The sequence below is a fragment of the Calonectris borealis genome, chromosome 1, assembly GCF_964195595.1.
Source record: "Calonectris borealis chromosome 1, bCalBor7.hap1.2, whole genome shotgun sequence".
Classification (NCBI taxonomy): Eukaryota; Metazoa; Chordata; class Aves; order Procellariiformes; family Procellariidae; genus Calonectris; species Calonectris borealis.
Window position 1 is genome coordinate 208,788,673 of NC_134312.1, and position 17,887 is coordinate 208,806,559.

The following is a 17,887-nucleotide window of genomic DNA, read 5'->3' on the forward strand; positions in this document are numbered from 1 at the left end:
GCAGATATCTGCCAGAGGGGACATGTTTTCAGTCGAAGAGAGAGCTGAGCATATTCCCAGCATGACTGGGACCAAATCTAACCTACTGTGTAACTTATATATTTATATGTTTTAGTGTTTTGGCATATTTTAACAGTTATTATTGTCACATTTTCTACAAAAGAAAATGGCTACATCCCTCTTTCCTCAGTATGAGTATTCTCCAAGTTTAATTTTAACATTTCTTCATACCCTTTGCTGTGTTTTTTATTTCTTGGCCCATCCCTAGTGTCTCTTTTACCTTTCTCTTCTCCTTTGCCAAAGCAAACCTTCAGTTTCCCTTCCATATTCCCACTCTCTCCTCCTTGGAATTGTGTTTTTCTTTCCTTGTTTCCTCACTTGGTCACACCTCTCCCTTCTCTCCAGCCTTTCTGCCCTTCTCCATCGTTTTTCTCCTGTCTGACTGAGAATTTTCTTTCCTTCCCTTCCCGTCCTGACTCTCCTCACCCAGCTCTCCCAGCAGCACGCTTTGGAGCAAAGCCGATGCCAAATTTTGTGCGGAAGATGAATTCGCACCAGCAGCTGTACTTTGCTGTGCCACCACCTCATGCTTCAACCACATTTTCTGCCACACACTCGTTGTTCCTCTTCCCGTGCTTGCGCTCCTGCCATCTCCTGCCTCTCCTCTTCTGCCACACTGTGCACGGCTGAAATGGTTGCGGCAGTAAAAAGGTCTCCGCTGCTCCGATCTGTGTGTCCCGGGGGGCCGAGGCATTGACCACTGGAACACTGCCTTAAAATAATCAATAACACTGGATGGCATGCCAACCTCGTGCTGGCCAACCAGGGATAACTTGGGGTATTTCCTCATTCTCTGGAGAGAAACAGCTATTTGTTTAATAGAGACCGTCATCCGAAAACGTCGCTGTGCCTCCCTCAGACCACCACGGTCCAGGAGCGAGGAGCTGGAAAGCCTGAAGCCAGCTGCGGGGAACTCTGGAGCCTGGAGGCCATCTTAGCCCCGTGTAGAAGGTAAGCAAAGGTATTTACCTGCTTCCCTCAGCATTAAAAATCAAAACTTTCTAAAACCCTAGTTAAAAATTAGAAGCTTGCTCTAGCCACCTTGCATAACGAAGCTGTAGAAAGTGCCTTTGTTTGCTGAATTAATAAAATGTTTTCAGTGCTTCTGGCAATCCAGAGTGTTTTCCTAAGCTGTAATAACACGGTCAGATCCTCTGATGTACACAGGTAGCAAAGTAGCATGGATTTTGGTGGTAGAGACTCTCGCTAGGTCTGGTGATTGATGTTTAGGTAAGTTCTCCTTGCAGTTTGAAGTGGTATTGAGATAGGTCAGAGAGAAAGGGCTGTAAACCCCTGTTCTTCCAGCCAAAGAAGCGTTGTGTTCCTTCACATCGGGCGAGAATTGGGCCCTCCAGCTATGTGCGAAAGATGCAGAAGAGAGTTTATAACTCGCCTACAAGACTTAGCTTTTATAGAAAGAGGCCAGGCTGTGCCTGTGCTTGTTTGCTTCTCTCTGGGAAGGGGGGAAGTAGGTGAGGTTGGGCAAATGCACGGAAAAGCAAAAGTTGGAACAAGATGGGAAAGCAGACAGGCAAAAGTCAGTGTAAAAAAACAGCAAATGCATTGGGCATTTGAGAGAAAGATGGCTGAAATATCCGATATTCTTTCCATTTCCCTCCACTCCCACCCTGCTTCATCTTTCATTTGCACATTGTCGGTCTGCTTAGATTTTTATCTCTTTGAGCTGGGGCTTGCAAAATGCCCTGCTCAAGTTTGAGCACTATATAAACAACAGGTCATGACTGTAAACCAAGAAGCATCTCTGTTAAAAATGTTCCTTTCTGGAATAGTTTAATGCAAGTTAACTTGTTTAAAGCTGGATTAAAAAGCATAACGTGATTGTAAAGTGCTCAGAAGATAAGGCATATAAGCACAGTGCTCTTATTAAACTCGGAGCAGCAGAGAACAATGCAAATGTTTTTCTATAGAAATGCAAACTCAGAAGAAGTCTCTGGCAGTCTCAGCTACCTCACAGCAATATATGGCATCCCATAAAGTCTTTCTGTTTTCCCTCTCAGATACAGAGGTCTGAGGACATTGGTCTGTCTTCATGCCTTACCTCACCTCTTTGCTGTCTTCGTTCTGTCAACGAAGCCGGTTTCAGCCTTTCTCAAATATCTTCATACTGTCTTTCACCTGGGCTTTTTTGCTTGGGAACCCAACCTCGATTGATTTCCATAATCCTGGCCCGCTTAATACCTTTTCAACACCAACTTCTGTCACAAAACTTTCAGGATTAGCCAATGCACATGACTAAATTGAGGGACATTTCACTGCTTACTGCCTTGGTTATTACAAAAGCTATTTGCATGTAGCAAGCGTAGGCATGCGCGCGTGCATGGGTGCATGTGTGTGTGTAACATGGGTGTGTGTACTGAAACGGTGTGTATCTAGATTATCTTCCTTCTCTTACATTTTATAACTTGCTCATGGTAGATCAAAGCCATCTTTGTCATGAACTGTCAGCTTTCTCTGAGGGCAGAAACCTGCAGATTGACATTTTGTATTTTTATGCATTTGAAAGCCTTGAGCTGGAGTGAAACTGTGATAAAACATCATGAAGAAGTTGAGATCGGTTTATGCCATGAAGTTAATGGCAGTGTGAAAGTTCAATAATCTCAGTTACAATGGTCTGAAATTTCCAACCTGACATGCAGAAATATTTTTGGATCCACTTTTGTATTGATCAGCCTTTTCTCTTTGGCTATAGATCACAGCATGGGTGCAGTATGAGCTGGGGTTGCTCACTTTGGTGAAGGGGGATATAATAGCAGCCTACATCAAACTTGTAAGGGAGTGACAGAGTTGATGGAGTGATGGGAGAGGATATAACGAGGAGCAACAGCCACGTTTACAGCTTGGGAGATTCAGGTTGGACATGAGGAAAGACCTTTTCACCAAGAGATTGGGGCAGCCCTGCAACAGGTCACCCACAGAGATGGTGGTAGCTTCATCCTTGGGGGTTTTCAAGGCTCAGCTATGGAAAGCCATGGCTTACACAGCAACCTCGTGTTGGTGGTAGTCCTGCTTTCAGCTGGAGGTCGGACTGGAGACCTGCAGAGATCCCTTTCAACCAGTGCTTTATGTTGATTCTTTGATTTTAAAAGACCACTGTGAAATATTGAGCTGCTTTTTACACATTGTGGCATGAAAATGAGGTGGGATGGCTTTGTGACCTGCCCTTAGCAAATAGCCACAGGATTAGACACGCTTCCAGTTTTTCAGATATTTTAGCGTGGGTGCCAAACAGCCCCGTAACCTACAGTCTTACCTGCAGAATAAGCATGTCACAGGAAACAGTAATGAAAGTTTCTCCAGTTCTTGCTGACAGTGTAGTTTTGACTGAAATGGAGAAAATGCAGCTGGACGGTGCCCTGGTGAGGCTCCCCAGTCTGCCCCAGCGCCAAGGCAGGGTTGAATGTTTCTTTGGCGTTTCTGGCAGTCATTTCCTTCTCTTCTAGACCTTCAATGCAGGAGATTTCAAACCAGCTTCCCAAGACAGTGGTCCCAGACAACCCGGTGCAGCCACCTCCCCTTCCACCCAAGGCCTTAGCCCCACCATGAAGTCTGCCAGGCAGGGTATCAGTTTGTGCGGACGTGGTTGTCTTACTGATATTCCAAATGGACAAACAATTGTCCGTTAACAACTAAAATGAAACTCTCTGTTCATTTCATACCAATACATGTTTAGTCCTGGCAATTTTAAATAAATTCAGTTAAACATCCCAGTTTTTAATAATTCCATTTTAAATAAAGTCTCTGAAGGGAACAGGCTCTGTAGAACAGGATTATCTGTGTAAGTCTTAACTGGAACATTTCTTGCTTCAAAACTGATTCTTCTTTCATTAAAGAAGAAAACTGCTGAAATCCCGTGCTCCCTGCGCTGCAGTAACCCAAAGCTCCCTGCGTCTTTCCTCAGCAGAGAGCTACCATGTGCACAGGGAAGTGTTCGAAGTGCATTGGGATCACCCTGTTCCCACTGGCGGCATGTGCCATAGTCTCCAACATCCTCCTGTACTTCCCCAACGGACGAGTTCTGCAGCTCAGCGAGATAACCGATCTGGTCTGGTTTTTCCATGGCATTCTGGGAGCTGGGATACTGGTAAGAGAGAAGTTTTGCTACTGTTACTTATGGGGTGGTTTTTTGTTTTGTTTTGTTTTAAATTCAGGGCTAAGAGAACCTCTGTTAACAAAAAAAGTCAGAGAAATGTCTTTTGTATAAACATGTGAGCAGATTAACTGGGAAGTTGGGGTTCAGGACTGAGAAAGTACATTCAAGACTGAAAAGGTCCCTAATCACAGGAATACAAGGCATTCCTGAAATAAATGTCAGGACTCCGAGTCAGGAGGAAGCAATAGGACTGACTTCTCACTGTGGAGAAGCGTGACATGGGTGTTCATGTCTCCATGAGTCAAAGCAAAGCTGAGGTCCTAAGCTGAGCTGGAGGTGGGAAGTTTTCACTATTTGCTCGTTACTCCTCTAACTGATTTTATGCTCACATAATTCACAAAAAACATTAAGGGCAAAATTGAAACATGTTTCAGTAGGTGTTCGTTAGAGACCCAGCCAACACTCAATGAATGTGGAGCCCTGTGTTCTCAAACACCCACCTACCTCCTTTTGGGTTTGATCTGGTTTGTACGCGCTCTTCTATAACCAGTTCTCCATTCCACCACTCAGGAAAGATTGCTTTTATGTGAATATCCATAACTAGAAGGGAACATGTTTGGGAATACTGATCCTTCCGGTTCATTAGAAAGCCTGCTCCCTTTACGCTCTTCCAATTATCTACCCAAGTGCAGATAAAAAGCTGAGCAAGTAATATGCATATGACAAGTACTGGCTGTTACGCAGCCAGTGGAGATGGTAAACTGGCACAGAGCTGGCTACCTGCACGTCAAAAAAATGAATGTTTAAGAATAATTAACTTACTTACTTAGAGAAAAGCAAGCCGCATTCACAGTAAGGCTATGATGCAGCTACCACTTAAGTGTATGGAAAAGCTACAATGGATGTGGTTCAGACTCATATTTCTCAAAGCAGAAACATGGTATAAGATCATTCAATAAATTGTTCTCCACCAGCAGCTTGCCTGCTTCTTCTTCCAGCTACCACTTGGGCCTATTACTCATGCTGAGCTTGAACGTAAGCATGAGTTTGTGGAAGGAAGCCTAAAGGAAGAAGTGGAACTACATGAGAGACCTGTGGAAAATTCGTATCACTGCAAGCCCAGGAGTCGTTGGCGTTCAATGAAAGGAAAGGCAGATGTTAGGAATGAGAGCGTCACAGGCTCATTGAAAACGTGCCTTCTTTTAAGGCTTCCACAGAGGCTTGCCTGTGGCCAGCACCACATACATCAAAAATGAGAACAGCAAGTGAGAGGGGAGGAAAAATTTGCATTGACCTTCAAAACACAGCATTAGGAGTAATTATTGATCCACAAACAATGCTGTTGAGTGTACGTGTTTTCCAGAAAACAGCATGACAAATGCCCACAGGTGAAGAGAAGGGGAAAGAAAGAATTATCATCAGCTCCATTTTCCAGGTGCTGGAAGCATGGAAAAATGAAGACTGTCTTCTGGGCCTCGTAGGGAGCTAAGCAAGGGGCAAGAGTGCCCTGTGACTGGCGCCTGGGCCGTATCCTGATTCCACAGTGAGGACAGACCGGGCTGCACTCTGCTCCCCCATGCACCCAGCTTCTCCCTAAAGGAAACTCAGGAAAGTCATGCCAACAGGTTGCCTGACCTTGGAGAATCTCCCTGTAACCAGGACACAGCCTCCAGAGCCAGGACTGTAGGGGAAACTTCATAACAGCCTGGCCTGGCTCTGTGAGCCAGAAAACCTGTCTCCACCTGGGAACTTCATCCCCGGACCGATACCTGGATCGTCAGCGCGATCTTTGGCTGAGCAGCCAGCCCCACCCTTTCCTCCTCCTCTGCTGCTTCTCTAATGGAAATTTATATGACGTGAAAACCTCTCCATTTCCTTATTTCAAAAGTTTAGGGTGTAAAGAGAGGAAGAGTGGCTCCGTGTGTCATAGTGACGCCTTTCCTGACGGAAAGCCTATGTGCAACACTGGGAAATGCCTGACTGAGCCATGGCTCACGCGCAGCCCTCATTTTACTGACAAAAGCCCAATCTAGCAAATTCTCATTCCCGTGTCAAAAGGCAGGTGTTTATAATCAGGCACTGCAAAAAAAGAAGCTGCCAAGCAAACCCTTCATCCTGAGCCAGGCTAATAAACGACACAAAGGTGTTCACAGCTTAGATGGGAAACCTCCAAAGAAGAAAGACAGCCCTGGAGGAAAGGGAGTGTTGGTTTGAGGTATTAGCTCTCCTGAGTGCCAGGCAGTGGCATGCTGGGGCTGAAGCTGCCTTGGGGACCACCTGTGATTATTTAAGAGCTGACTTCTTTCCAGGAAGAGGAATATCTTTTTAACCTCAGTGGTCTACATCTGCAGGCCTCCAGCTGTGGTCCAGCGACCACTGCAGCCTCTGGAGTGTGCATAAAAGGCAACAGAGAGAAAATCCTTTGAAAAATATTTAGGGGCCTGCAAATCTAAGCAGGTCTCATAACACTGTCCTGCACAATCTGAGATATTCACACTACACACATAAATTCCCCGGGCTTCATTCTTCTCTTCCTGCCCTACATGGGACAGTATGTCTCCAACATCTAGTCAGGCTGTTTTTACAGCTTTTACCTTGTTTGTTTGTTTGTTTGTTTGGGGGGTTCTCCTTCTTTCATTAACTTTATAGGGACCGTTTCCTACTTTCTCACATACTCATTTTCTTGCGTTGCTCTTTGAGATGCCTACACAAGCAGTGGCGGGCAGAGGCAAGGCAGCAGGAGTGCTCTGGTTGCACAGCTAGACCCACAAAAGCTTTCTTGCCCTCTAGCCACCAAACTAAATGCAGCTTTGCCTATCTCCAGAGTGCCTCTGTAAGGTGGCCTTATATCCTGAGACACAGATGGTTGCTGACTCCATTGTACCAGTCCAGCTCCACCTGATAATTACCATGGAGAAAGCTGATGTGAACTGGGAGTTCCCTGTTGAGTGAAGTGCTTTTGTAGGTTTTCCAGAAGCTTAGCACAAAGAACCAATATGTCAGATGTGTTTCAGGACGCTTAAGACTGGTTTCCCAATGATAACCCAGAGCAGGATGCTCAGAAGATTTACACTGACATAATTCTTACTCCAGTGATGCATCTTTTCTGAGCAGCAGTTCCATTTTCTCAAAACTGACATGTTTGTTCCTGAAAAAAAACAACACACCCCAGCTGAAAAGAAGCAGTATAGCTTCAGCAGCCAGAATTACTGTACCAGAAACTTGACAGCCAGCTCTAGCTGTAACCCCACGCTTCTTCCTGAGTTACACGCCAGCAAGCACCAACATCTAAGCAGGTGTAACTCACAGAGAAGAGGCAGAAGGTGCTTTGCATTTGAGGCACATGGTGCCCCAGCTCCTAGACTTTAACGATTCCAGCAGAAGTACTGCACACCAATTCAGCTTGTGCTTTTCTCACAGGTTATTTTGCCGGCGTTCATGATGCTGGGAGCAGGCGGAACAGGATGTTGCGCTAACAGATGTGGGGTAAGTGGATATTTATGTGTTGAAATGGCACTATAGGGTTTGCACAATAGGTCTTAAATGGCTGCTCAGCAGGTGGAAACGTACAATGACAAACCATCACACCACCATCAACAGCCATGTCAGGGAAATGCAGAAGAAGAGCTTGATCTGCAGCGTCCCTGGGCTGGGGCTGAGAGGTCAGTTAGCCAAGAAGAATGTTATGATATTGCAGCCACTGATATGAGGGAAATCATACTCAGCCAGGGCAGGTAGTGGAGCATTTAGCCACATCGCTGAGGGCAGAGGGGGACAAAGCTACTTCACTTCACCCCACATAAAGTAAAGCACAGCTCCAGCTTCCTCCTGCTTGGGGCGATCCTAAAGATTGTGACAGCTGCCTGTTCCTTTTGCTTTCACCTGGTCCTGTTTCCTCCGTACCCTTCCATGGCAATTTGCTTTTTCACAGGTTCATCCCTGCTTATCTCTGCAGGGACAGATAGGTCCCCTACTTTGCAGGCCCATGCTAAAAGCCTGAGCTGCTGCTGGCACTAAGGAGCCAGCACTGCTTCCTGGAGGCTGGGCCCCATGGAAGGCTTTGACCCATAGCATGCATCTGCCCAAGCGTTATGCACATGAAAGGTGCAAATGCAATTTGGGCTGTCATCCAGAGAAAGGCCAGAGAGACTTTTTCCCTTGATAATTAAGAATATTATAAAGCAACATGTTATACAGGCATCTCCATTAATCCTCAAGCCCTGGGCAGAGACTTCTATGTGGCTATCATTATTAGCAAGAATAAACTGACTTAGAAATGTTTTTTTAGTCTGCATCCTTCCCAGAAGCAGCCTGGAATGAGAGATTCCATACAATAAAGCATGTCTCTTCTGTACTCTTCAATTAATATTTAGTTTGATCCATAAGAAGACCTTTACCTCCTCAAGATGTTTTACTTAAGTTAATTCATTATTCATAATACCAAAATAACATTCTTCATTAAGATGTCAGCAAGTACATCCCAAGGGACATGTCATTACATTGATTTTACCAAATGTCACATGCACAGAGAGGACGCTAACAATGGCCAAGTAGGCCAGTTGCAGAGCTGGGATGTGAGCCTAGGCACCCTGAACCCAGTGCCTGAGCCAGCTGCTTCTCCTGGTTTTGAGTGATGTAGAAAGCGATGGTGAAAAACAGCCGTACTGTGGGTGTTCCCACGCTCTGCTGAACGTGGTAAGTCAAGAGGGGAAATTCAGTTGAACCGGGCTCAGTTCACACAGCATCTCCGGGCTCCCTTCTCCATCCTTCATCCCAGCAATAAATATTACAAAGCCAAGAGTCAAACTTCCCCAGACTGGCTGGGTTCACTCCCCCAGCCCACCGATGCAGGTTGTAGCACAGTGCTGTCCAGCAGCCCACATCCACAGACCCCACCATGTTCCTCCGCTCCCCTCCACCACCCTCTCGCTGTCTGAGCCATTCCTAGCAGCAGCACATGGGTGCCAGGTATCCTGTCTGCACCTTCCCATCACTGATCGGTTACCTACAAGCTGTTCCTCCTCTTCCTTATTTGCTGTTATAAAGCAATACAACAGACGATGCTGAGAAAGTACTTTGATTATGCACTACGATATTTGTATAAAGAGAGCTAGCTGATGGCCGGGTGATGAAGCCACTCAAACCAAACTAGACAACAGGCTCGGTGAGGACAGTATATCTTTGAAAATGTTATCTTCTGGGACTGTGGAAATCACTCACCTCTTTAAGGTGGAAAGGGGTGAAGCCCTATAAGTCACTCTATGGTTTAAACAGAATGTGGCTCAATGTAGAGATGAGATGGGGACATGAGCAAAGAGTGAGTGGCTATGAACGGCATTAAAAACAACGATTTCCCCTGCACAGCTCCTGGGGAAGAGTGATTTCCAAGCATGCAGAAAGAGGTGAGATTGCAGGGAGATCTGAAGGCTAATGATGTGCTTCTTCAGAAGAAACCTCAGGGAAACTTTGCTTTGGGGATAGTGGGAGGAAATGCAGACACCCACAGCAGGGTTATTCAGGTGCCCTGATCGTATGGGCTGTATACCCAAGGTGGGGTATGGTGTGAATCACCAGGCTCTGGAGAGCAGAGGAGCCCTGGGACTGGTTCAAACATGCGTGATGGCAGCAACTTCCCAAGGTGCCAGAGCTCCTTGCGAGGTGGGTCTGGGTGGACCTGATACTGGGTCCCCAGCTCTTGGTGACTTGTCCACCAACTTCTACCTACTGGCATAGAAATAGCCTCCACACTGGAGCTACTCGGGAGCCTCTGTAATCCAAAGGTTAATTTGTCCACCTTTCTGCTTTGGGCACCTTAGGTATAAAATTATCATTTACATTGATACTCAGCATTGCTTTTCACAGGGAAAAAAAAAAGGCTAAAGAACTAATACTGATCAGAATTATTATTCAATCAGAACATAACCATTTTCCTCAGGGTAGGGACTCTATCCTATTATATTTTGTGCAATCCCTGGTTTAATAGTTTCAGACTTCATCACAGCCTTTACATGCCACTGAAGTGTCAACAACAGTAATAATAATTACTAAATTTCTTATCCTTTTATTCATCTTATTGAGTTCTCCAGTTCACAGTGATTATGTGCTGCATTGAGTAAGTTTTTTCATTAATCCATTTTGAATTGTTGCCTGCAAACATACCTACATGCCTTCTTGTCCTTGCATTATGGAGTAATGATTTTGGAAAGTAACAGATTTAGAAAACTTCTGTGTCTTGCAGCTTAGTGTGTACACATCTGAAAGCATCAACTGCACTGGCATAATGAGGAAAAAAGGTCCCCCAAAATACAGCTTCTGTCATTGCATCAGCAAACACACTCCAATATTTCTCTCTAAGCTTTCCGTAAGAGTTACTAGTAGAACAAGAGTAGCCATAGCAGCTTTCCAGACAAACAAACGTAGCTAAGCAAAGATATCTGGATAAGCAGACAGGATATTAATTTCACAAAAAAACACCTCCAGAGAAAGAAACAGAGAAGAAAAAATGTGCATGAAAACAAGAACCAGGGCAATAAAGAGCAGCACAAGTTGGGACAGGAGGAACTTGGTAACTTCACCAAAGCAGCTGATGCAAATGCTCAAAGAATGAATGCTAAGTCTTCATCAGGTAGCCAGAGACAATCCAATTGTGCAAAGGATAAAGCAGGGAAAACATTAAAAGAAAATCAGCAAAAATGATCAGCTAAACCTTTGCAAGAGGTAGAGAACAGGCCAACTCCATGGGAAACTAATTTCAACAAACTCAAGCACCCCAGCTTAGACCTCATGTTGCAACTGAAGGAAATAAAAAATTTTTAAAAAAAGTGATAAATTAAGATGGTACAGCTAGGGAAAATGCTGAAAGGTTGAGATGATGCGATAGTTAATAAAATTGTTGGATTTCCGTAGAATATGGGACAAGCCTCCAGAAAAGACTCCAGAAGAGTAGATATAATGGGGAAATGCCACTGTGTGTCTAGAAAATGCCCAGGAGAGCCAACTTAATAGCTGCAGCAACTTCAGATTCCCCTTTCAGTGACAAGAAGTCTTTGTCTATATAAACATGCGCACAGAAAAGGAAGTAGGTGAGATGAAGCTAGCCATACAGCCAACAGATTTCAACTGAGAAAATCATGTGTCAAAGAAGAGTCATCAAAAACAGCACTGATGAGTACTACCAGTACTAACCACTATCATAAAACATAGTAGTAGCAAAAGACCATTTGACTTTTTCTATTATAATTGTCTTTGGGATGCCCATACTGCTATGCTGTGCTAAAACTAATCATTAGCATAATTAAGATCCTCCAACCAAGATGCAGAATGCACAGTTGAAGTAAATGAGAAAATAGGTGGGGAGAAGTGGTTCAGCATAGGTAGGAGTTTCAGACAGTCACTCACCGCGAGGCATGGCTGGTGATCTTACTATGAGAGGCAGTGCATCAGCTAGAACCCAGCACTGCTTTGGTCTGGGACGATATGCTAAATTACCTACATTTTGCTGACAATGAAGCTCTGCTAAGAGGCAACTCAGCCAACATGCAGATAAAGACAAAAAGAGTATCCAGCTTTGCAAAAAAACCCAGAGTTATTAATCAGTTATGATGAAATAAATCTCATGAGAAATCCCAGCAACTTCTAACTCAAGGATTGCTTTAGAGGCAAAAGGACACACAAAATGAGTCAATGCACACACTGGCAGCATGCGAGGTTGTACAGAAAGCAGTAAGGTCATCAGCTGGCAAGTTGGAAACTGCACTCATCAGCTTGAACACGTTTGGGTAGTGAATAGTTTTCAAGACTATGTCACAAATCTGCAATGTGGATGGTGGATATTTCCATTTGACTCTGTAATGCAGCGCTCTGTGGAGCAGCTGGCATTAGGAGAAGGTTTCTACCTTCCTTGTGGGCTATTAGATTTCACTGGTATTTGCTGGCAACAGGGAAATGTTGCCAGAGGTATTTGGCTTTAAACCCACGTCATGGACAGGAGTGTTTCCCATGGGCTTCCTCAGCCGTGCCTCTGCCCTGACTCCGAGGCAGTCTTGCCGCCTTGCCCTGGTCCAGGTCTTCCCCCGGCTCTGTCAGTCTCTTCCAGAGTTTCCTTTTCTCTTCTCCTTCTTGGCAGAGTTGTGAACAACCACAGGCAGGGACTCTTAACAAGACTAGTGGGAAGCCTGTTCCAGATACACCACCAGTAGCACCCGCCTGAGATTCTTGTTTCTATATACAAACAGCAATCAGATACATTCCATCCATTAATAGAAAACTACCCCAAAACAGAGCAAAGGTAACGTTTCTGTGGGAGTGGCCAATGTAAAACGTACAGGTGCATTACATCTAATTCGAAGTCACTGCTGGTTCCTTGCCACATGCAGCATAATTAGATTTCTCAACACTAGCAGTGGTAACCACATGTCATGCTGTTGCAAAATGAAGGAAAGCAGTAATAAGAAAGGCTCTTTTGCATTCCTCCTCAATTAGCAAAAACAACAATGCATATTCTGTTGCTTTCATACCTGGCTCGGTAGTTGCTTGCTAGTTTCTGTTGGTAAAAGGGCTGAGAAAAGTGCTTTTGGTGAAGAGGTGGAAATGCCAAGGCGCATGGTGTGGACCACATCAAGCCAGTACTGGCTTCATACTGGCTTTTTGAAAGAAGATCACCAGATTTTTCATAATTGATTGGTCAAGTATAAAACTCTGAATAATTAAAGCTCTGGGCTTACCCACTTTTAAAAGCAAAACAAATACAGTCTGAAATCCTTTCAGATCTAGGATAGCTGCACTAGTCAGAAAAAGTCAACTATTTTTTTTTATTCCCACAAATATCATACTGTTATTATGAGTTTCAGCATATAGTAAGAAACAGATAAAGATCGTTTCCTTCCCATTCAGCGTAAGCTTTCCAAGTTACTCAGTGCCTCTGTGCATGTGATGTTGAAGGTCTTTTCCCTTTCAGATGCTGCTGTCAGTGGTCCTGGCTGTGCTGGGATTCGCGGGAGGAGCGTATTGTGCGGTCATCTCCTCACTGGCGCTGATTGGGGGCCCTCTGTGCGACACGGGTGATGGAGAATACCTCTACCCTTTCAGAAACGACACTCTGGAGTGAGTATGACTTACAGGCTCCTCCAACTTTGCTTTCCCTAATCTACTCCCCCATCTTTTTATAGCAATTTTTTTTATAGAATTTTTTGAAAGTGAACTGATGGTCCACCCAGTCTACAATTAAATTCACATTTCTCTAAGCCAGCATGTTTCAGCTGGTCATCTCTTTGACCAAGGAGCAACTTTGGGCAAACTGCCTGAGTTTCTTCTGTTGTGCTTGTCAGCAGCCCCTTGTGCAAGTTGCACCACGTTTTCAAAAGGCTGCTGAGCTGTGACTCCCATCGGAGTCAAAAGGAAATGTTCCATAAGTATGCCACATTAATCTGTTAAATCATCATGAATTGAGTCTACTCTACCTACTTTTGAAAAGCAAAACAAAAAACTTTTCTAGCTCTTTAAAGTTAACCTCGGCAACCACACTCTTCAAGCTAGAGCTAGAGGTGATGGGTGGACTGGGCTGAGATACCACAGCAGGAATGGAGAATATGGAGACACATTTTAAAACCACAAGGGACCTTCCCCTTTAGTTATTAGCACTGTCATAAAACAAAAGGGAGATTCTTGTGAATGCCACAAAGTACAGATGTGGCTCTCTTCCCTAGTCATCAATCTGCAAAGGCAATTCTGAAGATAATCACCAGCTTTTAACAATTATAGTAGAATTTGAGACTCACTTTGTGCAATCAAGCTCTGAAAATATAATGCCAGAAAACACAGAAAGCATTCTCAAATTTTTATTTTCTAATACATTGCCAATTATTTTTCTCTATCACAGAGACAATTATTTGTTCAACCAGACAACATGGAGCATTTGCAAAGAACCTGAAAACATCATCCTTTGGAATATCGTCCTTTTCTCTATTCTCCTGGCCATTGGTGTGATTGAAGCTATTCTTTGTTTTATTCAAGTAATCAGTGGACTTACCGGCTTCATATGTGGCACGTGTATGAGGAAAAGAAAGGTTGGTATGCAGTAAAAGGTATCAGAGTGCTTTACGTTCTCACCACTTTTATTTTTCAGGATCTGGGAATGGTACATGATCAGAGAGACCTGCACAGCCCCTGAATGAGCTCCTCCGGGGAGCTGAGGCAGTACAGATGCATTTGCACACTCTCTCTCTCTCCCTCACATTGTAGTCAGGGATAACCCAGTCCTCAGATGTTTTCAGAACAGTGGAGCAGTGTGATGTATTGACATACTCAGTTGCATGGTTGTGTGTTCCTATGCAACTTTTTGATAAAGTATAATGACCCCCCCAGCATCTGTAAGTGAGAGACATGAGAAGTAGAGGTGGTTTTAGTTGGTCAACGGTAGTAAAAACGTCATTTTACAAAACAGAAGAAAACCTCTTTCAAGCTTCATTTATCACCACTGCTTCCTTTTCACTGATTATTTTCATTGTACAAGATGCTTGCAGTAAGTCTGATATCCCTCTGCAATATTAATTAATCATCTTTCATTCATTGCCTTTCAGACAAATATTTCTGGAATGTGAATGATCTACAGGGAATGCCAGGACAAGCCCCGAGCTGCCGATTCACATACAATAAGGATAGTGCACTGTGCTGTATTTATGGGGGGGGAACAAAGAAAGCCCAAAACGTTCAGGAGTTTCATGGAGCAAAATGATTTTTTATAAAGAAATCAGGGTGGAAAAAGACTAGATCATTTAGATCTGAGACTCCAAATTTTCATCTCTCTAAATATTCCTGCTCGTCTCAGGTATTGTCAAAAACTCTAACCTGTCTGGCCCTGGCTGCTGTGCTTGTGCGTAAAACACAAAGGTCCCTAGATCGAAGCTCACCACTCGCCCTCTTGTGTAGACGGGAAACTGAACCGTTGTTAATGTATGCATTTATCAGCTGCAGGTGCTCTCTGGCTGGATGTAAATAACCTCCTGTCCCCTCCAAATCCCACCTTGAGCTCACCTGTCTGTACCCAGGCACTCCCAGATTTAAATTAAGATGTGCAGAGAATATATCGAGCGGCATTTGTGACACTGCAGAGGCAATTGAAGCATGCGGTTTTCAGCCTCCCTCAGCCACCCTGGAGCCAAATCCCCTTGTGCTCATTTGGTAGCTTGCTATCGTGTTTGACAAAGTCCAGTGCACTTCTACATCAGTTCTTCAGGAGCATCTGAGAGACGTGGTAGCCCTGGAGGGGCATTTGGGTCAATATAGACAGTAGGGTTTGGAGCAAACAATGTCCGGTTTAACTAAAAGGAGGAGAACCTCAGCACCAATTTTGCCCTCACGAGACTGCATAGGAGTCTCACTAATTTTCACACAGGTCTGTAGGGTGTTCTAGAATAGATCACATGGACAAGCAATTAGCTGGTAAAGATGATAAACATTAAATGGATAAAGGTAGTAATTATGTGCAGCTTAGTAACAAATAGGAGATATAATTTCAAAGGTAACAAATTGCATCAGTCTTAGTGTTACAGCAACAGTAATTCCAACCAGGAACTGTGTAATTCCCCATCATCACTCAAGATCAAGCCCTTGATGCTAAAGTCCGTGACTGGCAAATTTCAGAAACTCCATCATTTCAGTGACTTCCTCAAAGGTTAATTCTTGGACATGCCACTGAATTCCCTGAGTCAGCCAAACTGTAAAATAATCTTCATCCATCCTGAAGGCATGTATGCAGTTACAAAAATATGAATATATTTAAAGCACCTGGAGTCTATTTTTCAAAGAGAGACATTTATGTTTTCTCAGTCAAAATTTGTACATATTTCTGCATTGTAGCATGGGAGCAACTTATTTGAACACAGTTATTGCAGACACACGTGGTTGGTTGTGCTGTCCTCTAATGCAGCACACAAATCCCTTTACACAAAATGGGAAAACAATGCCAGCTATGCTAAGATGTGGAGCACATGTACACTTCCTTGGAGCATAGCTTTACGCCTCGAAGCAGGAAATTTGACCATAAAACTTAAAAGTACCTTCTGTAAAAAAGGCATAAGACTTATTGAAGTTTGCAGTCATGACTAGGTGCATCCAAACCTGCCAGGTGGCTTAAAAAGCTCATGTTCATTGTCAGCAGTGAAGCCCGGACAGTGCTATCATATAAAGTGGGCATCAAAATAAAGCCAACTGATTCAACCAGGGAAAGAGTCAAGGAGGCAGCTAGAAATAAGGGTATTCAGCATGTAGCCAGACCGAGAGAGACATCAGCAGCCCCTAAATATCAGCCCTGCCCTCATCCTTTAGTTTTGTCTCCCTGACTCCCATCTCTATGATAAAGCCGGTTTTGGGCTGTGCCAGCAGCGGGAGAGGGAGAGGTACCCACCGGCACCCACCACCTCCAGCACAGGAAAGTAAATGCACTGTACTGCTGCCATCTGCTTGTTCCAAGCTGTCCTGCCCTGGGGACGTTTAGTGTCACGTCTGTGTGCTAACGGGGACGCCCTCTGTCCTGCCAACTGTGCAATCACTGGCCTCACTGATATATGTAAATATTAAATATTGTTATTCTGAAGTTATTTTCTGGCTTGATTCGTGTGACTTAAAGGACTTGTGACTTCAAACTAGCTCTGGTAGGAAGACACACAGAATAACACAGAAAGTAGACTTAAATTCATCTTGTCTAACTTGAACCACTGAAAAGGATTCTTTTCTGGGGTAGGCGTCAAGCCACGTAGTCCACGGAGAGAGGCAGCCTTCCCCCAGCCCATACTGGAGGCAGGAGGAACTGCCTCTCCAGGCAAGATTCAGTTGTCCACCCTAGACAGGAGCATCTGGTGCCATTTGAAGCACAGCAGAGCATCCTGCTCAGCCTCCAGATGCCACTCGAGGCGGCAAGGGTCTCCCACGTGTCCTGTGTCACACCTGAGAGCCACTCACAGATCTCTAGAGACCCAGGTATCTCAGCTGGAGCTAGCAACACGGAGGTGTGCGCGACCAAAGCAAACGCCTGTCTCTTGCAAACACAAGGATGCTAAAAACTCATTTAGCCAAGATACCTAAAGGTGGCTAAAATTAGGTGAAATCATTTCAGTTCATGGCTTTTCGGATCCCCCAAATCACCTTTTACATCTGTGTCAAAGCTTGAGCTCTCAGAAGTGTCACCAGAGCCTTCTCCGGGAGCTGGCCGGCACATCGCAACAGGGGCGGCTCCTCGCACTGAGCACTGCAGAGAGACATGTAGGAAAATGACTACATAATAATAATAACAATAATTTTGGTTTGGACAGAGAGTTGGCTTGACTAAAGATAAAATATCATGTTTCAGAATTGGTATTACTACAGATTTTAATTTTTGTTTTTTCAAAATAGGAAGAATTATTTCAGTGAAATCTCCTAACAAAGGAAAAGAGGCATTTTGTCTCTGAAACGTTTTATGTATTGTACACATGAAGAATTTAGTAAAACTAAGGAACTCATAATACTCCTCTATATCTATCTTTTATCTCTATTCATCTTCTATCTATCTATCTACGAACCTACCTACCTACCTACCTATCAATCTGTCTTCTCTATATCTACCAATCTTAAATAAATAATGGTCAAAAACTCACACAGGCATAATGACAAAATAGTTGTTTAATTTTTATAGTTATTACTCACTGTGCTGCCTCACCACACAGGCTCTCATACAAGGAG

At 44.1% G+C, this 17,887-nt stretch overlaps 1 protein-coding gene across 1 annotated transcript; it reads left to right on the forward strand.

Moving 5' to 3' along the window:
- The first annotated feature begins 945 nt into the window (after positions 1-945).
- Positions 946-16,767, forward strand: LOC142077967 (transmembrane 4 L6 family member 1-like). The gene is made up of 6 exons (XM_075140412.1): positions 946-1,011; positions 3,980-4,162; positions 7,592-7,657; positions 13,128-13,273; positions 14,049-14,235; positions 14,749-16,767. Exons 2-6 carry the CDS (start codon positions 3,992-3,994, stop codon positions 14,767-14,769), a joined length of 591 nt encoding a protein of 196 aa, XP_074996513.1. The 5' UTR covers positions 946-1,011; positions 3,980-3,991; the 3' UTR covers positions 14,770-16,767.
- The last annotated feature ends 1,120 nt before the right edge of the window (positions 16,768-17,887 follow it).

Bases quoted from the DNA above. Each gene is read 5' to 3' on its own strand.
- LOC142077967 (XM_075140412.1), top strand. From the start codon at position 3,992: ATGTGCACAGGGAAGTGTTCGAAGTGCATTGGGATCACCCTGTTCCCA. The intron at 13,274-14,048 runs GTGAGTATGACT...TCTCTATCACAG, and splicing joins TTCAGAAACGACACTCTGGA to AGACAATTATTTGTTCAACC. The intron at 14,236-14,748 runs GTTGGTATGCAG...ATTGCCTTTCAG, and splicing joins CGTGTATGAGGAAAAGAAAG to ACAAATATTTCTGGAATGTG.